Raw genomic sequence first — 26320 nt, forward strand, 5'->3', positions numbered from 1 at the left:
GATGGTATCCACACTATTGACCCTTATGACATTATTACAATTGACACAAGGACAATAAAGGTAATTGACACCCGTTCTAAGCTGATACTGTGAAGCACTCTTGCAAAACTCTTGAACCCCATTAAAAAATTCCAATGTATCACGTCTACCATACATCCAACCGCGATCCATTGACGCTTTAAATTGTCTTTAAACATACCAACACATTTCAAACAATGATAAATGTAACATATATTATGTCAATCAAAGTACATAGCATATATATCATCCATATATCGTAAAAATGAATGCTCCCAAAAGGTCCTTAACACTCCAACGGTCCAACCTAACCCATCCTTGAACGTCTAATCTCACTAGTGAATGTATGTCAACTTTTCAATTTTAAGGAAAATCTGGCAGCATTTCCCCCCTATTCTCCAAGTACACGATGTAGGTAATAACTTACCTACATATGTACCCAGAGAACATGGTGAGAAAATGAGAAGCCCAGATATTCCTTAAAATCGAAAAAGAGACATACATTCACTAACTAAGTGAGATTAAACGTCCAAGAACAGTCCCAAATGGGGACTATTCAAGACTTTCTCCTATTGAGAAAGACTCGAACGGGTATCTAGGCAAATGATGATGCAAGTATTCAATTATTATTTGCATTTATTTGACATTCAACAATAAACAAGTTCATTCATTTAAATAGTGCTAATAATTAAATTAACGTACATACAATAATCAATATAGAAATTCATTATATTTATACATTATTGCAATTTACTATACTAACCACATTTAATTTAACAAACTAAAATGTAAACTAATATATATTCTATTAAAAAATTTCACTTTAGAACTACTCAAATTCAAACAATATATTTATACATATATATATAGCATTTAAACAATAATTATATTAACAATAAACATTATCTAATATACAAACAAATGATAAAACAATTACAATAAAATTGAGTTAACTACTTGAAACCCTAACTTGAAATTTTAGAATAAACATACAAATTAATACAAATTAATACATATAAAACTTAAATTTAGCAAAACTCACCCTAAGATTGAGGGATGAGGAAGACTTGTGGTGTGTGTTGGGCTCGGTTCACCACCACCCACGAACACCACCATCCGCAACAAGGAGCAGCAACCACCACCCGCAACTAGGAGCAGCTACTAACCCATCCACGATCAGCCTTGAGCAACACCCACAACCCAAGAACGACCCACACTCGAGCAGCACCCCAAACACCCTTAACCCACGCGCACCACCCACAAACCCTCAACAGCAAATGAATAGAGTGGTGGACTTGGTGGCCGGAAAAACTAGAGGGAAAGGAGAGACAAAAGAGAGGCGGAGTGAAGGCGGGACATGCAAATTTGGCAAAAAGCTTGAGTCGAATGAAAGTGTTAAGGCAGAGGAAAGAAAAGAAGAAGCTAAGCCTGCCTTTTTTTTTAAAAAAATGGCCAGCGGTTTAATGTTGAACCGCTTGCCAATTTAACTAATGGTAAGCGGTTCAACCCTAAACCGCTTGCCATTAGTTAAAAAGCAAGCGGTTCGCGCCAAAACCACTTGCTAATTCATAGTTTTTTTTTTGTTTTTTTTATTTTTAAAATCAGTAATGGGAAGCGGATAACACAAACCGCTTGCAAATCATAGCTTCCCATCACATTTATTCTACTAGTGCATAAACCAAAAGTTTAATATAATTACAATGTTTAAATTATAAAATTTGTAGGGAAAGATACATAAATACGTCGTACATCATAAGTTCTTCCGGAACTCCACTTACATGATTCATAACATGCTATAAAATCGACGTCATCAATAATTTTATCAAATTATAAGCCCATCGGAATATAAATATTTATTTATAATTTTCCATCAAAGTTACAAATACGCCTTACTTTATTTTGAACAAACATTCACATATACCAAATTATTGTATAGAAACTAATGCAACAATATGAGATATAGAAAACAAAATATACATATAGTAATGCATCTATCAACTTTCGATGTATGCAATGAATAATACAATAACCTAGACTCACACATGCATAAGAACATAAATAGGACTCAAAATAATGCAAGACAATGTATAGTGTGAATTTAAAAATCCATATTTTATTGGACTTTTGGTCTATGATAAACTTATCATGATTATTATTATGACGACATCAACATGGACATATATTCCATATCCCTTATTTACTAGTCTATTCTATCATGCATATGAATGCATTATTTAATTTATCGGTTCCATCATATACCAGTTTCATCATATAATTCCTCAAGTTACAATTTTAATTTGCATGCTATTTTAACAATGATATCTGAATACATTTTTCATTAGTACCATCATAATTTTTTCTTACATCATAGGCCATTTATTGTAATAATTCAGATAACTATACTACTTTTGGAGTATTTATATAGTATTACACTATTAAAAGTGTTAACTGCACTATCTTGCCACATATCATATCTATATTTTCATATTTTGGAACTGATTATACAACCTACACTTCAGGTGTAATGATTCAAGTATTATTGGCAAGATTTTATCTCAATGTATACTAATATGACCAAAATGTATCTTCAACGCTATGCAACATGAGTCAAAACTGAATACGAACCAAATCATAAATGTGCAACATATCTTCATAATATATAGACAAAAGTTGGCATATAACTTTTCAAACTACCATTATAGGGATCATAATTATTTATTTTTTATTTAATTTTTCCAACTTTTGCTAATTTGTTCATCTCCCCCTAATTCGGTAAAATATCACATTTATAAGATTGTCTTATTCTCTACCAACTTAGTAGACAAATTTGCATTAGTAAAATTCACTTCATTGGGAGAATCACAATCAAAATTTATTTCTAATAAAATTTGTATTAAACAAGTTCCATCTCTTCTGGAGAACAACTCAATGAAGAATTATTTATTCATTAACTTTACATTGCGTGTGTATTAATAACTAACCTTTTCATAATATCTTCTGAAAACAATGTCAATGGGGAGACATGTGTTGTGCAGTGGTATGTTTTCTCTTCTTTTCCAATTTCTTATGTGCTAACATATAATAGCCTCAATCAAAAGAATTGTTTTACAAGCATATATCACTTGCTTATAATTCTACGTACTAGGTGGTGATATTTCGAATATTTAAAGACTTAATAGTGTTTTTGGTGAGCTTTTAGTTACATAATTGTTGATAATAATATATAAGTTATTTTGGTGAACTTCTGGTCATCCATTACTCTTTTATATAAGAAATCAAAACCTATTAACTCTTGAAATTTTCATCAATGCAAATTATAATGAATCACAATCCAAATATAGCTCAATCTCAATGTTATGTCTTGCCATTCAATTCATTTCATATATCTAACACTGAAAGAGCGTCAGTACATTATCAAATGAAACTTCAGGGTTCATAATGGGTAATTATTAAACCCGGATGGTCTAATTTAATTATCACTCCAATCATTTTTCTAAATTTGAACGTTGGTCAGTTTTCCAACACTAGTGGTCACTTTATAAAACTTACTTTATGCATGGTCATGAATATGATGTGATATTATATAACGCCAACATGTGTTTCTTTATACAATTGGCAAGATAATCAATTAATATTTTATCCAATAATTACTCATACTCTACAGGATTTTTAACTATAAACTTGATACATGTTAATCATGTTGGATATTTCATACTCTTCTAGAGACTTTTATATAATCGTGGAACATAAGAATTTTACTAAAAGTTATTTCTTTATGAAGTGTAATGTAGTTTATCACTTCCTGAAATTCGTCATTGAATTGTCAATATAGTGGCTCGTTTCCTTTTCGAAGATACTTAATTATCTTTAGATTCTATTGATCAATCACACTTCAAGCACGTTATAGGTTCATCAACAATTGGTGTTGTCCTGACATCAATTTTAATTGGAGCATTTACAATTAGTATATGATTCATGACATTTATTTATATCCATCTTTAGGATGGTATCATTTCAAAATATTTAATTAACATTTGGTCACTTCCATTAAATAAATCTTTATTACATAAAATAATGGAATGAATACAATCTCTCCATAATCCTTGCATATGGGGCATAAAATGAATCCAATGTTAAATCTCATCCAAATTTTAAGGCTTAATTTCTTTTAGCAATACATGCATGTATCAAGCATAATAAAATTATTTTTTTATAAACTCTTATTTGTACATCTTGCCCAATTATATTAATTTCTTATAAGTATGGGCATAATAAATATATTTTACAAGTAAGTTTCCCACAATGTCATCTATCTCTTGCTCAAATAGATATTGTGCAATGATGTTTAATTTGCATATCATATAACTTTTGCATGAATTATAGAAAAATGTATGTATCATCTTAATCATATAATTATTTCTCATTCCTTTTTGGAAATAAGAATTTAGTAATTTATAAAAAAAAACCCTAGCCTCTCTTTTCTCTCTAAAACCCTAACCTCCATTGTTGAATTTTAAAGGGGCTTCCATCGATTTTTATCGATGGAAAGCCCCAATTGTTTGTTTTTGTGTGCTTTTTCTATTGTTTTAGGTTTATAATAATTCTTCCTCTTCTAGGAGGAATATTTCTTCCTTGAAAGACAAGGTTTTTCTTATTCTTTAGGAGGATTTGACTCCTTCGAAAGACCGGGGTTTTCTTCTCTCTTTTAAGGGAGGATTTGCCTTTTTATTTCATGGATTTCTATAGAGTTGTTTCATGGGTAAAATTTTGTGCGGGATTAAAAAAGAGGTTAATATTTCCATTACAATCTAGCGAATCAGACGGAAATTTTCTGTACTGATACAACAGATCAATAGACCCCCTCGTCGATGAAGGCTGTAAATCACAGCGATATGTAAAAGGGAATGAAGAATGTACGATTTGCAACAACGATCGTAGATTTGCTTACATAATGTTTTTATTCGATTCAATTATTATGTATTTATTTGATCTAAATCTCTTTGTAGATGTCGAATGACTTTATTTATGAATCAATTTTACTTCAAAAAAAAAAGAATTTAGTAATTTATGAATCATAATACTTACCCAAAGTGTGGTATCTATAATAACCACCAAATTAAATTTAATATACACATCAATCAATACTTAGGTCCCGTTCTTTAGAGCTGCTCTGCTCTGCTAAAAAAAAATCTGCTCTGCTCTACTCTGCTCCATTTTAAAATAATAATTAATAATAACAATAATAATTAATATTCAATAATAATAATAATTAATATTGTATTGATGATAATAATTTATTATTTTGAATAATTATAATAATTATTAATATTAAAAATAATTTTAATAATTATTAATATTAATAATAATTAATATTTATTAATCATAATAATAATTAAAAATAGTAGTTATCATTATTAATATTTAATAATTCAAACTATTAAGAATTTATATTTTGTAATATTATTAATTAATAATTTCTAATAATTATAACAATTCTTTCAAAAAAAAAATAATAACAATAACAATTAATAACAATTTCTTTTATAAAAATTTGATATTAGATTCACAATGTGTAAAAACATTATATGTATGTGGGTATTGATTGTTAGTTCATTGAGTTGAATTATTTTTCAAATCTTTCCATACAATTTAAGAATTGAAAAAAAAGAGGTTGTTTTCAAGTAGTACTTTGTATATCATTATTATTTTTATGGTTAAAAATATGTTATTAAGATAAATTTATAAATAAAATCATTATTACTCATTAAATCATTTTATTTTAAAATTTTGGTTAAATAAATATAAGTAAACCGTTGTCTTTTATCTTTCTACTATGAACATATGTTAAATGTGGTATACATATATTTATGTTTTCACTCACCTAAATCAATGGTATATACACTTAGTAATAGTAATAGTAATAGTAATAACAACAACATTAATAATAATAACATTGATAATAATAATAACATTGATAATAATAATAATAATAATAATAATAATAACAATAATAATAGTATTAATCATAATAATAATAATAATAATAATAATAATAATGTTGAAATCTGCTCGGCTCGGCTCTACTGAAATATAATCTGCGCTGCTCTGCTAACCTCTGCTCTGCTCTGCTCTGCTTTGTTCTACTCTGCCCAGAAGCTCAATAATAATAATAATGTTGAAATCTGCTCGGCTCTGCTCTGCTGAAATATAATCTGCGCTGCTCTGCTAACCCCTACTCTGCTCTGCTCTGCTTTGTTCTACTCTGCCCAAAAGCTCAAAAGAACAGGGCCTTATACCATCATGTTAGTATGTTTCATAATAGTACCCTCTTACAATGTTAATAACAATATGACCATGGTACAAAGTTAATGTCAATTATAATATAAAGTATGTACATGAGAGTGAAGTATCGAGTGAGAAATAAGAAATGGGAAGGAAAAGGGGAGGGGAGGTATTATGTAGGGCCCACATGACGTCTTAAGGTGGTTGAGAGCCAACTAGGTGGGAACTTTTGGTGTTTAAGAAAAAGTTGGTGGTAATTTTAAAAAAAAAAATAGTAGGCGGTAATTGGTAAAACAAAAACAATAGTAGGTGGTAATTGTCAAATTTTCAATAATTTATTTTTAATTAATGTGAACGAGTGATCAACATTCTTAACCTTTAACTCTATAAAATCAAATGTAACAAACATTAAAGAGATAAGGGAGAGTATCAGATAGAGTCTGTTCTCATTGACTGAACTCAGCTGAGCTGAGCTGAACTGAACTGAGCGGAACTGAATATTTTATAAAAGAAGGAAATTAAGAGCTGAACTAAACTGAGCTGAAGTAAAATGAAAATAAACGTATGAGAACAGACCCTAAATTTGACACCAGTCTACCTAATTTGTGCAATTTAAAATTGATCCCTACACATCATTCTGTCTTTGTACTGTCTGATATTCAAGGATACTCATTGATAAAAGGGACCAAAATGTCAAAAGTATTTCTTCAAATCTCTAAAAATTCAAATAAAGGGAATCAATCCATTACAAAGAAATCATCATCATACTATTTGTATAAGAATTCAGAAACCAAACGTATCATTGACTCTTTGATCATCTTTTATAGTACAACAGTAGTTAATTTTCTCAAATAAAATTAAAGTAGAAAAGAGTTTGAAATGGTGAATTAATTCACAATTCAAAAAGAATTTTGGCGGTTGATAAAGTTAGATAACAAAACATGACATAAAGCCAACACCATAATGCAAAAATAATTAGACAGTAAGCAACTTTTTCTCTACTATTACATAATACAGTAATAACAGTTGTACATTGTCGCAATTCAGAACATTAGAATATCAAATCTAAACAACTAATAATGAGGATTAACATTTAACAAGTCTTATTCTTAGCAACACACCACAATCCCTGATTGATGGTGTGAGACCATGAACCTACAAAGGTGAAATACATGAAGAGCGCCGAATTTAAAAGGAGATACCGAAAGTTACTTATGAGCTACTACATTCATAGACATTAGAGACGTAAAAATGATGGATCCCATTCCACGCCTCCTTTCTTTTGGGTCGAGGAGAGGGGAAGAAGAATGTGTTATGAAGTCGCATTATTGAACTCTATTAACCATTAATAGAGTTCAACGATGTATTAGAATGCTACATGCTGATCAATGGGGAATAACAACTAAAAGAAAATCTCCCCATGAGTAGTAATAATAATAATGTACAGTGAAAATAAGGCTAAAATTCCAAGTTTAGCCACCATGAGCCAACAATGAAGATATTTTGTCGACTCAAAGATGGATTCCCCAACCGCGGGGAAGCTCCACTGCTAGATGTTTTCACATGTAAACAATCGCTAAAATGATACAGGGGTAAGAAGTAATAGGGCAGCCCATGCCCCATACTCGTCGAGCAAGTAGCCTTGACTTATGACCTCATCAATAGTCAAGACTTGTTAGTTAACATCAAAGTAGGTTAGTGTGACTAATAGCTATACCCTACATCACAGAGCTATGTACTTCCATATGCCTTCACTATTACTGGCACAATTGAAGCTAAACTTGGTAGTAGTTGTCACGCGGTTAGCCTTTCCTGAGGCTAAATGTACGATCAATCTATATGCATCCAACTTCGCTCTCCAAAATAGCCAAGTTGGTTGATGGTTACTTCAGGAGACTTATCTCTTTGATTAAGACTCCTTGAAGATAAATGCAATGAGAATGCATGAATGAAGTTTTTTTTTTGGGGGGTGTGTGATCCCTATGGGGGACCAACAAATGTTTCTCAACCTCAGCCAACTGCCTACACGAGTAGGGAGTCTGGCATGAGATGGAGATGGTTCATGAGTGAGGAAAAAAGAGAACCATGGTTGGGCCAAATATGGCTTAAAACATGCAGAAGGATTGAGCTGATACGAGCTAAACCAGTTGCAGCGTGTCCCATTAACGAGGAATCGGAGCCTGAAGAGCCATGGTCATGCCTGTGGAACAGCAAAACACACTATTATAGAAGTCAGTTGACAGTAAACACATTAATAAGTATAAACAGATGTAGTAGGACAGTTCAGAATTCTGGGAATGGGTCAATTCCTTGTCCTAATTTTAGCAACAAAATCTAGTACGGATATTTCTATGAACAAGATCGTCGGATTAGTCACACATATGTAGGGACTAGGACAGCACAAGGAGGGACTGGTACAAGCTGGGTTTCCCTAAAATTCCAAAACAGTACTTTGACAAATAACTGCTTTAATTTTCATTTGTTTGCAATTCTAACAAAATTACTTCGTAAAAGACACGCATTTTCGTTCCCTTTAACTATCATTCAGGTTCTGCATGCAGTCTTAACTAGTTTAAAAACAACTAAACAAGACTTATAACATGATCAAATACTAAAGATCAGATAACAGTCTTTAATTATATGGAAATAAATTCAAGCATAATGAGAAAATGAAAGTACAAACCTGATTGCATAGGGTTTGTGGCCGCAGCAAAAGACATGGGAGGACTGTAATACTGCTGAGGAGAGGTAGCAGAAGAAAATGGGAATAGGCCATGATGAGCGTAGTGGAGACCATAGGGCTGTGCTGCAGCAGTTGCATAAGCGGTATTAGCTGCAGCATTTCCTCCAGCAGTATTCACTTGATCCCCAAACTGCAGTTGATAAGGGTAGAAGCAGTTCATCATGCCTCCTACAGCTGCCCCTGCAGCTCCATACAGCTGGTACTGATTGGCTACTCCTCCGTGCACTCCATAGTAACCCTGGAACCAAATAAGAGACCAAATTAGTAATATGAGCAATAATTCACTACACTTTCCATCAGAAAATCTAATTAATAGTCTGTTTTAGGATCTCTACTGAATTATCGTCACATTACCTATTTAGTGATGGATTATAGTTGTGTTGTCCATGAAACTCTCAGATGGAATCCATTAGAGAGCGACAAAAGTTAAGGTAAGAAAAAATAATTCCTAAAACAATATCCTACAGAAATGTTCATCACAATTGAGTTTTATAGCTTAGCTTGTTACAATCCTTAATTAGTTGTCTAAATCAAGCACTTCCTTTTTCTTTGATGCAACTGTTAACACTATTATTTTCGTCCACAAGAAAATGTCTGACACTTTACCTTATACCAAATATTATCTACTATTTATATCAAATACCAAAAATACAAATCAAAACAATTTTATTGAATTAGAAGCCAATTTCAGAACAATGGTTAAGGTGAAGCAATCTTAGAGAGTGCAGAAAAGTTTGCACTAACCGCAGGGTAAGTGTAATCAGATGAATATGGAGGGTACCTGAAAAGTGTCCAACAGAAAAAGAAATAAAAATAACGTAAAAAGAAGGCAATGATCTAGCTTATACTTCGTATTAAACAACCAATGACAATTAAGTTTCTTAGATAAAAGTAAAATGAAAAGGATTGAATAATCAAACTAGATAATGCTTTCATTTTCATGATTATAACTCAAAAAGATACTGTAAAAATTGACAAAAAACGACATGATCGCAAATTAAAATGGCACAACAAAATTATTCGAACAATCGAATGATATACCATTTTTGTTCAAGAAAGAAAGAAGAACAAAATTAGCACATATCATTGTTTATAGGGTGTGGGGAACAGATTCATTGATCATCATACAAGAACTGCATTTTGTAATCATATATTTCCCAAGTGCTCTTTCGCCTTAGACAATATACTAGTACTTCTTTGCATTGTCCCACTTCATGCATATGCATATAGTAATTAAGCTTATAAAATGAGATAAAGATAATCAATTTTATATCTAAAATCAAATTCAACATTTTTATTTTAATCTTTAAGACCTCGAAACAGTAATATGATACAGTGAAACCATTAGATGAGATCGTTTCACACTAATTTATTACAAGACTATAATCGGGATGAAATGCAACAAAGAGAAAGACTTGAAGATCATGTAACATATATCAAGTCATCCATTAATCATGATTATAACTATCATTAGATAAAATGCTAGATTAATTATAAATAAATTGACCAAAAAAGTGATTACTAAAGAACCTAAGTAACTGGGCAATGTAATGAGAAGACCACACATGCTAGTCTTCTCAGTAACGCTGTCAATGTCCCAAAAAAAATACAGGAGAGAGTGAGCATGCGGGGTAAAGCTTTAAATTGGGTTGCGAAAATGAGCTGTCAAGCATGTGCATCCAACAGACTGAGCACGTGATGAGAGAGACAATAGGACAGACAAAGGTATACAGAAAAAAAATCACTGAAAAAGCAAAAGACAGTCAATTTTACAAGTAGACTATACTCAAAAAAAAAAAAAAAAAAAAAAAAAAAAAAAAAAAAAAAAAAGGGAATGAATTTAATGGAATAATACCCATAGAAATGAGCTAAAGGAATCCCTTGTTGGATGGCATAATGAGGAAAGGTAGTGGATGCTGTTGCTCCAATAAAGGCTGCTCCTCCATACCCACTCTCACCACCATTGTTGTTGTTCATTCCCTTCACATTCCTGCTTATTCCTGTTCTCCCAACCAATTTCGTCAGCGCAATCGAAAAAATTAAGACAAAGTCTTGTATTAGACGGTCTCATGATTGTCAAACCAAGTATTAGTCATATAAAATATTTGGAGTAAGTAAAAAGTTGCTTTTTACGTATTTGTATTAACTTTAAAACCTTTTGTGTAGTATTACTTGGTGTATTAGTCGGGCTATGTAATACAAGACTATGGATAAAAATAAATAGTTATGAATCTAATATGGGGCAATATTTTATGTTGCCTAGAGAAAGTGGTCACCGGACTCACCCCTATATATATTCTACATGAAGCATAGTTTATGATTGGATTTGATAATAATATGTCGGTAGTTAAATTAAAGAATGGGATAGACATAGAATTAAGATAACACAATATTTAAGAACATTGTTTTTGTAAGAGGTTAAGACTGGACGACATGACAATTAATGGCGAAATAAAACAATTGTTGTAATTTTGGAAAACATTATGATTAAAAAAGAACGAAAAAGGTATTAAATGAAGAACAATCTCCCTCTTCCAAGCAATCAAAAGTGGTTGGAGGACAGTCTAGTAATAACTTATCCAAAATAGCAAAATTGGTGGAGAAAGAATTTTTGATGTCTCACAAATTAGGTAAGAGAAAGCTAGAATTAACTTTAGCTAATCCGGTATCAAATTAATTGTGCATAGATATTCTAGGTGATACATATAGAATTATAGAGAATATATTTAGAGCATTCAAACTCTCTTTATGTCAAATCTTAGCCCCATAACACGATCAAATATGCATGATTACCCCTATTTAGGATAATAAACAGCATATTACTATCATATTATCATGTGACTTTTGATTATTTTCTATAATTATCATCATTGTCTCTCTTAAATCAATATTAAAGTACCAAAAATCATAAAACAGCTTCATTATTCTATTCATTCTCACATCAAATTACGGAGTATAAGCCAATATATCAGCCATTTTATGCATCGTATTTCAATTGTAAAACAAAATTAAACGTGACCTATTATTATTTAAAATAGCGCAAACTAAAGAAAAATAGGATTAGTTAATTAATAAAAAAAAAATGAAGAATGTACCATGAGTGGAGTGGTGGGAAGGAGTGGAAGGTTTAGATTTTTGAGCACCCAAAAAAGCAAGATTACAATTGGCCCTTCTTCCATCAATCACTGGAGTTGCATCAAGGCATGCTCTCATTGCAGCTTCTGGCTCTCGGAAAGTCACCTATTAAATAATTAAATAAAATCATATATGCAATAAGTAAAAAGCAAGCAAGAATATCATTCTTTTAATTCCCAAAAATATTAAAAATATATTCCCTTTATAACCACCAAATGTATATTCAAGTTCAAGGAATCTCGGGATGTTATAATCTACCCCTCTTTACCGTGATCAAACATTCTACCGAGTGACGAAAAAAATTGATAAGATTTTCGGCTTTTTTTTTTTTTTTTTTTTTTTTTTTTGGTATACGAGTATCACTAACTTGGATAGTAGGAAGATGAAAATTGAAGGAAATGAACTAGAAAAGGCTCCTAATTCGAGTAACACGTGAAAAATGTACAACTTCAATCCTAAATTGAGTAACGGTGAAATTATTTAAACAAGTACAATAATCAAAACCTAATATTTTCTTGGATCATCATCTCAATTTAAAAATAAAATAAAATAAACAACAATTTTTCTTTTTTAATGATTATAAAAACCCTAGGAAAATCTACGTAAATCAAAATTAAACCTTCTTTAATTATGAAAAAAAATTCCAGAAAACGAAATTAAATGCTGAAAAATTCAGCAAAACAGGAAGGATCTAGATTATTGGAAATTATAGTGAATGCAAGTAAAATTAAAAAGTAATAGTAAGAGACGTACAAAACCATAGCCCTTGGATCTAGCAGTAGCCTTATCAGTAATAACAACAGCTTCCAAGATATCACCAAACTGATGAAAATAATTCCTGAGAGTATCTTTCTGAGTTTCCCACGCTAATCCTCCGACGAACACCTTAGTGTACGTCGTATCGCCGAACTGATTATTATTATTAGTAGTATTGTTACCGGATGCCGTCGTTGCGGGTACGGGTGGTGCGGGAGTCATTTCTGATATTTTGGAGAAACGGGTGAAATTGACAGCGGAACTACTGATTAGGGCTTAGAGTGAGAGAGATCTGGTGGGAAGAGAGGGGGGAGGGGAAAGAGAAAGGGAGGGAAGAGGAGAGAGAAAATTGGGAGGGAAGGGAATTAGAAAAGGAAAAGGTTGGATGATATAACTCTTTCAATTATTTAACTATGCTATAAAAGTGACTTGTATTGAAACCACTCTTTCTTTGCTTTTCTTGTTTACGCGCTTTGGTTGGAGTTTGGGTTTTACGAACTTTTCTTTTGTTTTTTTTTCCATTTACGTGGGAATGGCGTGTGCGGAGTATTCCGTTATATACACTCGGGTGTATCCTTAACGGACTGTCGGACTACAATAGACTATACGAAGTATGTGTTTATTTCATGTAAAATTTTAGATTTGATCAAGCTTTTACCTAGAGAGTGAATAATCCTTATATGCATTTTTCAAATTCTATAAGAAATTTTTCTTCTTTCAACTATCCTACCAATTAAAGAGTGTCCATTATGTACCCTATCTAACTCTATGTATTATGGATGTGAACTGTTAAACATCGCCCGCAAATTCCTACATAAAGCCCACAAAATAAGAGTGAAATGACACTTTTGCCCTCATACTAAAAAACACACAATTTCTCTCTCTACTCTCTACTTCCACTTTCTCTCTCTAAATTATTTCCAGAGCTATGTCGAGGCGGCCCGGCAAGGAAGTGGCGGCACCGGCGGTGGGCGGAAGGCGGTTTGCCGGCCAGAAGGTAAATTTTTTAATTTTTGTAATTTTTTTTTTTAAAAAAAAACCTCCGGCGACGGTGGGGCGCCAAGGCGAGACGCCACCACCACGGCGGAGGCGCCTAGGCAAGGCGCCCTTACGGTGGTGGCGGCGCCAAGCCCAGACGCCACTACCACGGCTGTGGCGCCTAGCCTCTGCGCCGCCGCCGTGGTAGTGGCGTCTGGGCTTGGCGCCGCCACCACCGTATGGGCGCCTTGCCTAGGCGCCTCCGCCGTGGTTTTTTTTTTAAATTTTTTTTTTGTTTTTTTTTTTAATTTTAAATTTTATTTTCGATATTATTTTTTTTTTTTTTAAAAAATTTGTTTTTCTTTTTTTTAAATTGTATGTTCCCTTTTTTTTTTATCTTTTTTTTTTTAAATTTTGTTTTTTTATTTGTTTTAATTTTATATTTTTTATGTTTATAATTTTATTTCCGTGACTTGTTTATTTGCTTTTGTGTTTATTTTCGACTTTTTTTAATTTGTTTTCGTTATTATGTTTCGTTATTTACTTGGAGTTAGGCATCGCAATTTAGACCTGGTGCGGGGAAGAGTATTGACGTCGTGAGGAGTACGATCTACTCAATGGAGAGCTCGGGGCCCAGACACGTTAGATCCCGTGGTATTTCGGCCTCGGCCCGCAGAGAACGGGTGCACTGTTCTGCGGACGATCAAGATGATGATGATGATGATGAGGAGGAGGAGGAGGAGGTCGAGGAGGAGGAGGTCGAGGACGAGGATGATGCAGATGAGGATGTCGACGATCAGAGTGGACCATATGATGATTACGGTCCATTCAGTCAGAGACTTGATGATACGTATGAGACGCATAGGGTAGATGTGCGTAAGGGTCGAGATGGTAGGTTTGTTAGTAGATCTGGCACATCATCTGCGTCCACTGTGTCTGCGGGTAGCAGAAAACGGTCGAGGGCCGTTAATGATTCTTGGATGGTGAGGGGTGAGGTGGCCGGGGGACCTATAGACGGGAGTGTGATTCCTAGCTTTTTAGGACACATCGCTACCCGTATTTGGGAGGACCAGGAGAGGGCTTTGGATACAGGCATTTTGAAATGCCAAACCCGGGAAAAGACTTGTAGGTTTTTGTGTAGCTGGGCTGATGCTTGGCCGGAGGAGAGCGAGATGGTCGGGCGATTGAGGGCCACTAGAGTGAGTCACCTTCCTGCCACCATGCACGATAGGATTGACTGGACGCTGATCACGGCTTTCGTTGAGCGATGGCAGCCGGATACGAATTCGTTCCACCTTCCGTTCGGTGAGATGACGATCATGTTGCATGACGTCGAGGCCATCCTTGGGATTCCCGTGGAGGGAAACCGAGCATCTGTCGTCACTGATGCGGATCAGGCAGATTTACTAGCGGAGCTGTTGGCGGTGGATAGGGCTGCGCTGTACACATCGGCACTTGGTGTGTGGGATCACGGCGGCGTTAAGATCGCAGCCGTCTTGCAGCGATGTTTGCACCCTACGGCACGTAGGACGCAGGACACACAGCTGGCTGCATATGTTTTTCTTCTTTTCGGGTGTACCTTGTTTCCGGATAAGAGCGGGAACAAGCTCAGGCCACGCGACATAGTTGACGCGTGTGAGCCCGACAGAGTAGGCCAGTTTTCTTGGGGGTCGGCTACGCTGGCGTATCTGTATCGCCAGTTAGGATTCTCGAGCCGGGCTGATGCAACAGGTATCACTGGATGTCTGACGTTGTTACAGACCTGGATATACGAGTATTTTCCTGCGTTTCGACCACACCGCGACCCGGTTCCCATTGGTGATGGCCAGCCACGTGCCTGTGCGTGGAGTCCGCGTGTCGAGAAGAAGTCCGTTGACCGCCTGCGCTCCATACGGTTATCGCTTGACAGGATGTCCCCCTTAGAGGTACAGTGATTAAATTATTTCTACTTTTACAATCTGATGCTTTATTTTATGACTGTTACTGATTTTAAATAATGTGCAGGTGAACTGGATGCCTTTCGGCCAGAACCCTAGTAATAGGGTACCCAGGACCCTCTACACTGGACTGATTCAGTATCGCGAGATCGTAGAGGCGTACATGCCGCAGCGCTGTCTTCGCCAGCTTGGATTTGTCCAAGTTGTCCCACCTCCACCGGCATGGCCCAGTAAGGCGGTACGATCTGCGTCGTCGAAGGAGTACGTCGTCCAATGGCCGTCAAACATGATATCCATGTGGGAGCAGTTTCCGATGGTTGCCCGCCTATGGACGGCGGAGCTGCAGCGGCCGCCAAGTGGGGTGACTGCCATGTGTGACCAGCACTACATGGAATGGTACATCCGGCACTCGCACCCGAGGTTGATCAAAGACATCGACGACGCAGATGATGACGATGTGCCACCTGCCACTGCCTCTTATGCGGTACGTCTCATCTTTTATTTGTTGTTCTCTTATTTTAATATATATATGTATAATACGTCGTTTCATGTTTTTTGTTTTGTGTAGTGGATGGGCAAGATTATGCAGTTGGGACACCGACTTTTTGAGGAAAGGGACTGCATGACGAGTGCATCAGGCAGAGCTGTTATTGACGATCTGGAACGGACCCTTGAGCAGTGGCAGTGGGCGTCACAGAGGGATTACTGATATTTGAAATTAGACATTATCTTTTTAGTTTGTAATATTTGACATTATTGTTCTTAGTTTTTAAAATTCAATATTATCATTTTATTTTGTAATATTTGAAATTATTGTTGTTAGTTTTTAAAATGAAACATTATCTTTTAAAAATGAACACATAGAAATGACATAGTATTGACAATACAAGGCCTCATAGTAAAAGGTAGGTGTACATCAACAAAAACTACATGGCAATTAAATTGTTCCACTGTTGCACGCGAGCATGGTACAAAGCATCCCAACCCTCCACGCTTGCTCTACGAATTTCATACCACTTCGGTATGATATTTGGGACCGGAAAATCGGGTGACATGTCTAATCGGATAAAATGTCTGTATGACGGCCCAAGAAATCCAATAACAACGTCCCTTACCGGTCTGGTGACGGTCTCGCGCGAACACCAGGGCAGAACCGTTGTACATGGATAATAGGCTCGACTATGTAAACCAAGGCCGAAATGCATGACTGCACACTTGTAGATGTTTGCAACGGCAAAGAGATCAAGTGGCGCATCGAACCAATGATTTTGACCGCAAGGTCCCCCTCCCCACCGGATACGCTGCAGAGACCTATCCAAGTCCTCGCCGTACACATGGCCATACACATCTCGGTTTGATGCGATTTCACTGTACATCAACTGCCGCACTAAACCGTAGTTGTCTTCACCCATTTGAAACACATCCGCCACAACCCGAAATCCGCAGTTACCATCTGCAATGACATCATTCCACCCGTCCAAGAATGGCATCATGATATTAGGGATCCTGTCCTTATATGGAAAATGTTCAATGTCCATTCTCCCTGTTACACACATCAATAAACACAATAAACAAGTCAACAGTAAACTAATCAAACAGTCAACAAAAGAAATTGAAGTCGAATGTCTTACCGGTGCCGGGCATATTCACCGACGACGATGATTGGCTGCCACTTGATGAGGATGTACGACCACGGCCACGGCCACGGCCACGACCGCGAATGTACTCAAACGCACTCTTGTTCCGCCGTGGTTGTCGACCCCTAGGTCGCTCGACCCCTTCCGGTTCCTCGGTATCCAAACACGATGTATTGAACATGTCATGAAGTATGTGTGTAGCACTACGAATGATCGAAGGGTGACTGGAGGACACTTGGTCAAACATCATCTGAAACTGCTCCAACTCCTCCTGTTCACGGTGAACCGTATGCGGAACAGCATGCTCTCCGATAACGAGCGTCCGCCAGAATGGATGAACCTGATCGACATGTAACGACGCCCTGTCTTGCGTAATTACGCGGTGAATGGTGCATGCACAAGGTAATCCATGAGTCATTGATATAGCATATCCGCACCGAATAGCCACTTCATCGCCCAACTCCCTCATCCTGGTATACTCGCTCAGAATCAACCCCAAACAGTGGTGTGACACACGACCGTGGAGAATCTTAAATATGAAATGGCCATACAACATGCCATGTCGTCGTCTGGAGTCCTCGAGATAGTTCTTGATGCCGTTCCTCTGAGTATCAATAGCCTTGTTTATTCTCTCGAACAGTGTATCCAGAGCAGCCGTGGAAGAATCAATCCAGTCCTTCAAAGCTCTATGAGCGCTCTCGACTCTGCATGTCGTAGTGTTCCCAAAATGAAGAACTTGGTTCGTCCAATATTTGACAAACTTTTCCCTCTGAGGTACCCACTGATGCATCACATAGTCTACGATTGGCGGGCACCACTTGTACGCATCCTTTAAGTTTTCCAAGGCTCGATCGTACTCTGCCTCCGTGGTAGCTTGCAGGATCTTCCGCCACTTACCATTTACCAATCTCTCTGCTGAATCTAAGTTCTTGTTGAAAAGGTTGTAGGCTTTGACTTTCACGCAGTTGTTGATGTGCCATGTGCACAGTAAATGGCTCGACTCCGGAAACAGCTCCGCTATAGGGGCAAAAAGACCTCCCTCACAATCACTTACGATGGCCGATGGCTGTACATTTGGGCCGATGTAGTTTCTCAACTTTTCCAACACCCAACGGTAACTCGCAGCCGTCTCATCCTTCATGACTGCATAACCAATCAGAAAGTTCTGGTTCGTTGGAGCCATCCCAACCATCTCAACCAGTGGGAACTTGTACTTGTTTGTCTTGTACGTTGAATCGATCAAAATCACAGATGGCCAAGACGAAATCATATCAGCACAATCAGGATGGACAAGGAACAAATGGGTTACCTCCGATGTGTCTTCGTCAGATTCAAACCAGTAAAGGTAACCACGTGCTTGTGCCTGGTGCAGAAGCTGCTGTATAGGGTTCCTTCCCTCTGACCGTTCAAACCTCAATTTCTGTCTGACGTTGTAGATGTGTCTTCGGTTTGGCTGGTCTTCGGGGAATTTCTCTAACACAGACGCTAATATTTTAGCGGGCTTCACTTGAGCATCACTCATTTCTTTTACAACTAGTTTCGCAGCTGGACTTAGGCCGCTTAACTGCCGATGCCCCACTTTGTATGCTATCAGCTCATGGTTGTGATATCCCCATTTGTCGTAACCCTTCACTTCCCAACCGTCACGCCTTTGATGTTGTCGAACCTTAACTCGGAACTGACACCCACAACCTTTCCGCTTTGAGTCAAACCGAATCGCTTTACTGAAATCTCGTTCTTCTCTTTTGCGATAACGGTCGCATCTCAAAATGCGATCCATTCTACCATCCCGTTGAGATTTATGAGTTGCTACTACTAAACAAAAGCCTGATCTAATTGCAACCTGTTTTGCCCAATCAATCGCTTGTTGAGCATCTTCGAACAGGCCATCATGTACAAAAATCCCACTGTAATCATTTCCGTCTCCACCATAATCCTGTAACAATAACATATAACGTATAAATATAATTACATTAAGATTAAATTAACAAAAACAAACAAAAAAAAAAAAAAGGGGATTAAATTAAAAAATAAAATAAAAAAAAAAAAAAAAAAAAAAAATATTCCCCTACTGGCGCCTGGCCAGGACGCCGGAGCCACGGCCGGGGCGCCTGGTCAGGACGCCGCCGCCATGGTGGCGGCGTGGTGGCCAGGCGCCTTGGCCGTGGCTGCGGCGTCCTGGCCACGCGCCACTACTATGGTCGAGGCTTCTCCACCAGGCGCCGTGACCACGGTGGCGGCGTCCTGGCTAGGCGCCACAACCACGGCATGGCCTTTTGGCTAGGCGCCAGCCACCATTTCGTCCTTACGATGCGTTACGAACCTCGTTTTCCGATGACGACGGCGATTCTCCGGTGATCCTCGGCGATCCGGTGCTGCTCCACATTTTTTTAGTGCGAAAAATTTATCTTCCGTTAAAATTATAAAAAGGGCAAATTTGTCAAAAAATTATAAAATGTGGGCTTTATGTAGAGATTTGCGGGCGATGAATAACAAGTCCCATTATGGATTGGAGGGAGGATCACATTACGTATTTATGTACACTCTGTATATAAATAGTTGTCATTACCCATATGATGATGTAAGCCCCACTACTAACTATCCTTTTGTCATTCTCTTTCTTCCTAAGTTCTTACTTTCATGTGATATGGGATCCTCAACTAAACATTTTTCTTCCATCATTTTTTATTTCGTATAAGGGTCTATTCTGATTTACTGAAAATAACTGAACTAAATAGAGCTAAAATGAATTGTTTATGAGAGAATGAAATAAGAAATTGAACCGAATTGAAATTGATTGGAGCTGAATTGAAATTAAGATGAAAAGAACAGACCCTAAGTCAAAATGTGTCAATTGATAAAGAAAAATTCCAAGTGGTGGTTAGGCAACCAGCGTTGGTCACCAAGGTTGGCCATGGTGGGGGGTTGGTGGCTTACACGGAAATAGAAGAGAAAAAAATAAGTAGTGGAAGAGGAGAGTGAGTAGGAAAGGGAGATGCAAATTTTAGTCAAAATTGAATACTCTACCCTATATTCCCCCATGGCCTATACTTGAGACGCGATGGACCGCTACTAGGTATGGACCATACAAGGGACAAAAACAATATAGAATCAATAATAACATTATAAAACCAATAATAACAGTACAATTAAAAAATAATTTGCTCTTTCCTCTTTTCCACTTTCTCCATTGAAAATCTGGTGGAATAATAATAATATAATAGTATAAATTAAAAAAATAACAGTATAAAATCAACAATCTATACTACAAATCTAATATATATATTTAAAGGGGAGTTTTTTCCCGACTTTTTAGAGAGCCACGTAGGATTTAATTTTCTCAGCGCGCCATGTAGGATTATAAATCTTAGTAGTAGCCAATTAAATAAGAGATTATTAATTTCTTTTAGAATTAAATAATTCAAATGTCACGTAAGCAAAATTGGCGAATGAGATTTTTAAGTTTAAATTAATTATATATTAAATATTATCTTTTAATATTAGGAATTTTATCTAAATACTCCATATATAACAAATTTTAACTCATAAATACAAAAAAAAAAAATCAAACAAAATGTGCGTTGCACGGGCTTCATCTAGTATATACTAAAGTAATACCCATAATTACGCCTAAAGTACACGTGTCATTATCTCATTAAAAAAAATTCCTGCTAAAAAGTTTGTTTAGCATTTTTTTTTGGGTAAAAAGTTTGTTATGTTTTAGCCCTTATAATTAGGGAAGGGAATGTTACATAACCATAATAATTTAAATAATATTAAAAAGTGAAGTAGCAAAGAATAAAAAATGTTTCTCTATACGTAATATTATATAATACTACTTAATTAAGACTAAGAGAAGCTTTGGTATTACTAAGGGTCTGTTCACATTTACTTAATTTCAATTCAGCTCCTAATTTTCCTCTCTCATAAAATATTCATTTCAGCTCAGTTCAGTACAGTTCAGCTCCAATCAGTTCAGTTCAGCTTCAATCAGTTCAGCTCAGTTCAGTAGATGTGAATAGAACCTAAAATATTATTACTCCGTACTCCCTCCTTCTCACATTACTTGTACAGTAAAATATCACAGTATAATGTTTATTACTACGTATACATTTTTCATGTTTTTTCTACTAACAATAAAGCTTTTGTATTATATGTTTTTTTTAATAAAAGAATGAATAAAAAAAAGTACTTTGTACTGTATAACCATGCATAGCACAAGCACGGTTCTAACCTAGTAACAGTATAAATGAAAACAAAAAAAAAAAAAAAAAATTAAGAATTAAACTAAACTTAACTGAAAAGAACATAGCCTAACTCTCCTTTGGGCTAATCTTTTGAATTTGTCTCATGTTTCGTATTATAACTAAGGAAACCTATAACTAATTAACTATTCATAAGAATCTACCAATCCCTCGCCAAAAAGAATCTACCAAACCACTCTTTTTTTTTTTTTTTCGAAACATACCAAACCACTCTTATAGTCAATGTACGGTCTTATCACTTATACTTCACAACAATTCTGTCACACCAACTATTTACGAAGTAATGATACTTAATGGGAAAAAGAAAAGAAGAGGGAGAAATTAGGTCAAAGCTAAGTAGATTCGGGGCAATGCTTAATACAGTAGTATAGTATATTGAGGTAGTATTAATTGAGGTATTCAACCACCATAATTACAAATTAGTGACGTTCCTTTAAAGTGTTGGTACAATCAAACTATGAGACCTTTCTAGCTTTTACTTACAATAAGAATAGTCCTATCATTCATTTGCAATAATTGTCTGGAAACAAGAGAGTGAATAATAGCTCATCTGGTTAAAGCTTTCCTCCCGGTTCCGGGAGATTTTGGGGGATCGATTCTCACCACCGCCCTTGTAACTCTCTAAACACCCGAACGAAGAGAATATTATAGAAGATCCATCTCACACTTGGGTGCACCTACTTCACAAGAGTATAAGACAAATTTGTAGAAATATAATATACTCGTAAAAGTCGTAATTCACAAGTTAGGAATAAGGCAACAATATCCAGCACTCCTGAAGTCCTGAGCATATGGACCATCTGTGATAATATAACAGCAGTCTTAGTTAACATAGTCATTTGATCCCCATAATTACATTAATTAGGCGGTGTTTCTGTAGTGCCAATGTTAGGGTCAGAACCCTATCAATGCATAAACTCTCGACAAGCCCCCAATGGTCCGTCTCATGGTCTAATGACGAGACCAAGTTCTCCTTTGCCATGTGACACTAAAAAAGCGTCTGTGCATAGGCTACAATATATAACTACTCATAAAAACTAGTCTAATCAATACTTCACCACAGCAAGACCTAACCAAAAAAACACTTATTAACAAAATGTCAAAATCAAATCACGAGAAGAAATGAAGAATGTATTGTACGAGCAATTGAGCATATATATTAATGAAAAGAGGCTGATTAGTGAAATAGACAAGCATGTAAGAGGTCTGGATTAGATTTTCAACGAATAACAGAGCAAGCTTTAATCAGACAATGACTAATTGGCTTGTGTTTCTTCAGTACTTTAATAATCGACCAGACGACCACCGTCTCCTTCATACAATGACTTGCAAGGTGCATAGCAGTCCAAAATTAAGCTTATCCTCCGGCCCCATATACACAAGGGGAAACAAGTCAAAAACCACCCACATAGAAAGAACAAGCTACAGCTATGCAACCTTTACAACCGCAAAAAGAAACAGCCACTGCCCACTGAATATGCTCAATAATGAAACCATACTATGACATATCTTCATGGTAGAGATGAAGCCCAAGTCCCAATCGTGCACATGCTCGACGGAAGGCCATTCCTTCAGCCTTCTGTACGGCGTCTCCATAGCCTTTCTCTTCCATTGAAGCAGTTCCTGTTGATTCCCTATATATCTTTTTGATGCAGAGGGGTAATTAATTCAGTACCATTTTCATCTTGAGAGGTAAATTTTAAAAGGAAAAACATATTACGTAATTGGGACATACATTTTCACATCAAAATGATTTCATTCATGAATAAACTACAATTACCCAGGAATCTTAGCAATGTTAACATAGTGGATTAAGCTTGCATAATGCTTATTATGGCTTTTTTTTTTGAGGTAATTAATGGTTAACTTTTGTATGTTCTTTAACTTACACAAATTCCTTGTGGGGTCAGACTCCGATTCACAAATTACAATTCTTTAGTTAGGGGCGCACACGATTATGAGGCATGAGAATGTTTGTTATAGAGCAATGTCAATGGCCTCAATGCAGTCTAGAAGAAGACTAGGTTACTTTGCTAATTGGTACAACCTGTATATTATTACTTGACTACTCCATTTTGGGAGGCAAGAGGAAGCTTGGTGGTAAGCTCTCAACCTAATGACTCTGAGGGCACAGGCCAGGTTTGATTACCATCTCCCACACTCGTTTCGTCTCGTCTTCCCCTCCCCCAAATGAGTGGCATTTTGTAAGTTGGATAACCAATCTCCAATATAACAAGTTATTCACTACTCCATATGTTCCAAAATGACAGGCTACAACAGAGTCTTATTGTCAAACCTTCTCAACTTCATTACATTACAATTATAATATACAAGTATATGATCATGCTTTTCATGATAAATCAAACAAATTTTCACATCATAGCTCATTATAGACTTTGACAAGTTACCGATTAAAGATGGAAGCTTTAAGTATCAAACTATTAAAGACTTCCAATGATTTTAAGTTAAATGTGGCATATTATTATGAATCATAAAGAAAAATCTTGTTGCCACGACTATAATAAATAATATGGTGCAATACAATTTGATATTGCTCCAAGGAAATTGATTTGTCCAGAGAAATTCAAACAGGATGTAACCTTTTATCCCACTAAAAATTGCACCCAACATTGCTAATTCAATCAAAATCATAAATATAACAATCCAACAATGAACGGCATGGGAGCTAATAAGATAAAGGACATATACCTCAGCATCTGTCCCATGAAGTGTAACGCGATAAACAACAGTTACAGACTTGCCATCAGGGGAGTATGTGATATTCCGAGCCTCGCCCGACCATTCTGAAATTCATGAAATGATGGCAAAAACTGAGCTTTCAAGGGAAAAAGAAAAATCACTTAAAAAAGTACTATAAAGTAACAAAACCAATGCTTTGTTGAATACCTGGAGCATGTAAGTTCATAATTCGATTCACAATATGCCTGAAATAGTGCAAAACACCAATTAAGCAGCAAATCAAGCACAAAATTCATATATTGTCATCAATACTCAAACCTAAAACACACCAAAAAGAACCCCACAATATCTTAATCCCCAATAAGTAGACACATTACCCGACAGTAACAAAAAAAAAAAAAACAATCATTAACAGACCAAACAAAATGTAGCATTATAATTTTGAAGAAATTTCAAGTTGACCAAACACCTACATTACTCCAACTCTTCACTTAACCTCAAGTACCCGTGTCGAATCCTCAACACGAACAAGTCAAGTCTAGCTCTTGGACACATACCCACGTCTAATAGACTAAACCAGCATCAATTGATCAAAATTCAGCTAAAAAGCACCAAAAACTGTGAAATTAAAACCAAAAAAGTTGCAGAAGTTACCAAGGAATATATTTGATAGAAACCCCATTTTCAGGGCGAACACTAATAAGAGAATCAGGAACTTTTTTGTTGAGTTGTTTAAGAATCTCAGACATGGGTCTACTAATTCCTTCAGTGGGTATTTCACCATACTCTTCTTCTTTGCTTTTTCTTCTATCGTCATTTGCTGCGTTAGAGTAGCATAACTTGTACTGCAACTGCGCGCAGCCGCAGCCGCAGCCGCAGGGGCAGGGTTTGAGGAAAGAAGGGGTTGATGATGTTAAAGAAATCTGATTCAGAAATGATGACGATGATAAGCTGATTGATGTCGTTGATTTTCTCAGGGATTTGAGTATAGAAAGCGCCATTTTTCTCTGCAATTGTTAAACCCTTGTCGAGAATGGAAACTTTGGAGTTTCGATTGCTAAGAATGAGGGTTTTAGGTTTTTAAAGTTTGAGTTTTAGTTAAAGGACATCATTTTGTATTTTGGGAAATTGTACGTAATACACGAGGTATTGATTATTCCACGTTGTGTCCATTCCTTTGAAAAGTTTCACGCTGTACCTTAAGGTTCCAAAAGTGAAATTAATTTTACTGAACTGAAATTATTTTTACTGGTTTTTTTATTATAATATTTCTTTAAGAAAACTAAATTTTACTGAACTGAACTTATTTTTACTGAAATGAAATTATTTTTACTGAATTGATATTAATTTACAGAACTAAACTTATTTTTACTGAACTGAAATTATTTTTACTCCGTACTTAATATTATTTTTTTAAGGTTAAGTGAACAGGGCCTTAATGGAACCAACATAATACTCTCTCTCTCCTCTCATTCTTCCAATATTTTTGTTTTTTACAATTTTTTATTTTTTCAACTATCCCACTACCTCCATATTTTACTACTTTCTCCAATTTTTCCTAAAACTCCGCACATGAGAAATAGAGCAAATATTTTAAAACGGAGGGAATACTACAAAGTACGAAGTACTAGACAGTCTTAGTACAATGGTTCTACTCCCTCCGTGTACTATTAGGACTTTCAGTAATATTAAAAGTAGTTAAATCTTTTTCAATGTCTAACTACTGTTAGACATTGGGACTTCTTCCTCATTTTTGATTCACTAGAAAGAGGTAATACAAACTTAAAAATTTATAATGCATGCAAATTAAGGTTATCATGGTCATTTTATTTTATAAGCTGGAGGCAGTTTTGTCATTTTATCTGCTTC

At 35.8% G+C, this 26320-nt stretch overlaps 4 protein-coding genes across 5 annotated transcripts; 1 reads left to right on the plus strand and 3 right to left on the minus strand.

Annotated features, from left to right (window-relative positions):
* Nucleotides 1–7264: 7264 nt before the first annotated feature.
* Nucleotides 7265–13499, minus strand: LOC110725685 (RNA-binding protein 24-B-like). Of its 2 annotated transcripts, none has more exons than XM_021905161.1 (6): nt 12932–13499; nt 12139–12283; nt 10899–11043; nt 9788–9824; nt 8984–9281; nt 7265–8500 (listed from the first exon to the last, which is right to left on the minus strand). In XM_021905161.1, exons 1-6 carry the CDS (start codon nt 13154–13156, stop codon nt 8463–8465), a joined length of 888 nt encoding a protein of 295 aa, XP_021760853.1. In that variant the 5' UTR covers nt 13157–13499; the 3' UTR covers nt 7265–8462. The 2 variants fall into 2 exon arrangements, with proteins under 2 accessions (XP_021760853.1, XP_021760854.1); XM_021905162.1 differs by having other exon boundaries at nt 7265–8520.
* A 2147-nt stretch (nt 13500–15646) lies between these two features.
* On the plus strand, nt 15647–16600 carry LOC110725464. Its single transcript, XM_021904938.1, has 3 exons — nt 15647–15837; nt 15917–16333; nt 16418–16600. The coding sequence occupies exons 1-3, from the start codon at nt 15823–15825 to the stop codon at nt 16556–16558; spliced, it is 573 nt and encodes a 190-aa protein (XP_021760630.1). The 5' UTR covers nt 15647–15822; the 3' UTR covers nt 16559–16600.
* A 72-nt stretch (nt 16601–16672) lies between these two features.
* LOC110725686 (PKS-NRPS hybrid synthetase CHGG_01239-like) lies at nt 16673–19156 on the minus strand. Its single transcript, XM_021905163.1, has 2 exons — nt 17481–19156; nt 16673–17392 (listed from the first exon to the last, which is right to left on the minus strand). Exons 1-2 carry the CDS (start codon nt 19006–19008, stop codon nt 16776–16778), a joined length of 2145 nt encoding a protein of 714 aa, XP_021760855.1. The 5' UTR covers nt 19009–19156; the 3' UTR covers nt 16673–16775.
* Nucleotides 19157–22876: 3720 nt separating this feature from the next.
* Nucleotides 22877–25546, minus strand: LOC110725687 (DNA repair RAD52-like protein 1, mitochondrial). The gene is made up of 4 exons (XM_021905164.1): nt 25106–25546; nt 24659–24696; nt 24461–24555; nt 22877–23393 (listed from the first exon to the last, which is right to left on the minus strand). The coding sequence occupies exons 1-4, from the start codon at nt 25450–25452 to the stop codon at nt 23250–23252; spliced, it is 624 nt and encodes a 207-aa protein (XP_021760856.1). The 5' UTR covers nt 25453–25546; the 3' UTR covers nt 22877–23249.
* Nucleotides 25547–26320: the final 774 nt, after the last annotated feature.

The sequence above is a fragment of the Chenopodium quinoa genome, unplaced genomic scaffold (genome assembly GCF_001683475.1).
Source record: "Chenopodium quinoa cultivar QQ74 unplaced genomic scaffold, ASM168347v1, whole genome shotgun sequence".
Lineage (NCBI taxonomy): Eukaryota > Viridiplantae > Streptophyta > Magnoliopsida > Caryophyllales > Amaranthaceae > Chenopodium > Chenopodium quinoa.

Coding starts and splice junctions, on each gene's coding strand:
- LOC110725464 (XM_021904938.1), top strand. Junction 16,334..16,417: donor CTGCCACTGCCTCTTATGCG/GTACGTCTCATC, acceptor TGTTTTGTGTAG/TGGATGGGCAAGATTATGCA.
- LOC110725687 (XM_021905164.1), bottom strand. CDS start 25,452: ATGGCGCTTTCTATACTCAAATCCCTGAGAAAATCAACGACATCAATC. Junction 24,556..24,658: donor TATGAACTTACATGCTCCAG/GTATTCAACAAA, acceptor CATGAATTTCAG/AATGGTCGGGCGAGGCTCGG. Junction 23,394..24,460: donor TTCATGGGACAGATGCTGAG/GTATATGTCCTT, acceptor TGCATCAAAAAG/ATATATAGGGAATCAACAGG.
- LOC110725686 (XM_021905163.1), bottom strand. CDS start 19,008: ATGAGTGATGCTCAAGTGAAGCCCGCTAAAATATTAGCGTCTGTGTTA. Junction 17,393..17,480: donor GGTGAATATGCCCGGCACCG/GTAAGACATTCG, acceptor TGTGTGTAACAG/GGAGAATGGACATTGAACAT.
- LOC110725685 (XM_021905161.1), bottom strand. CDS start 13,156: ATGACTCCCGCACCACCCGTACCCGCAACGACGGCATCCGGTAACAAT. Junction 9,282..9,787: donor CTGATTACACTTACCCTGCG/GTTAGTGCAAAC, acceptor ATTTGGTTCCAG/GGTTACTATGGAGTGCACGG. Junction 8,501..8,983: donor CACAAACCCTATGCAATCAG/GTTTGTACTTTC, acceptor GCTGTTCCACAG/GCATGACCATGGCTCTTCAG.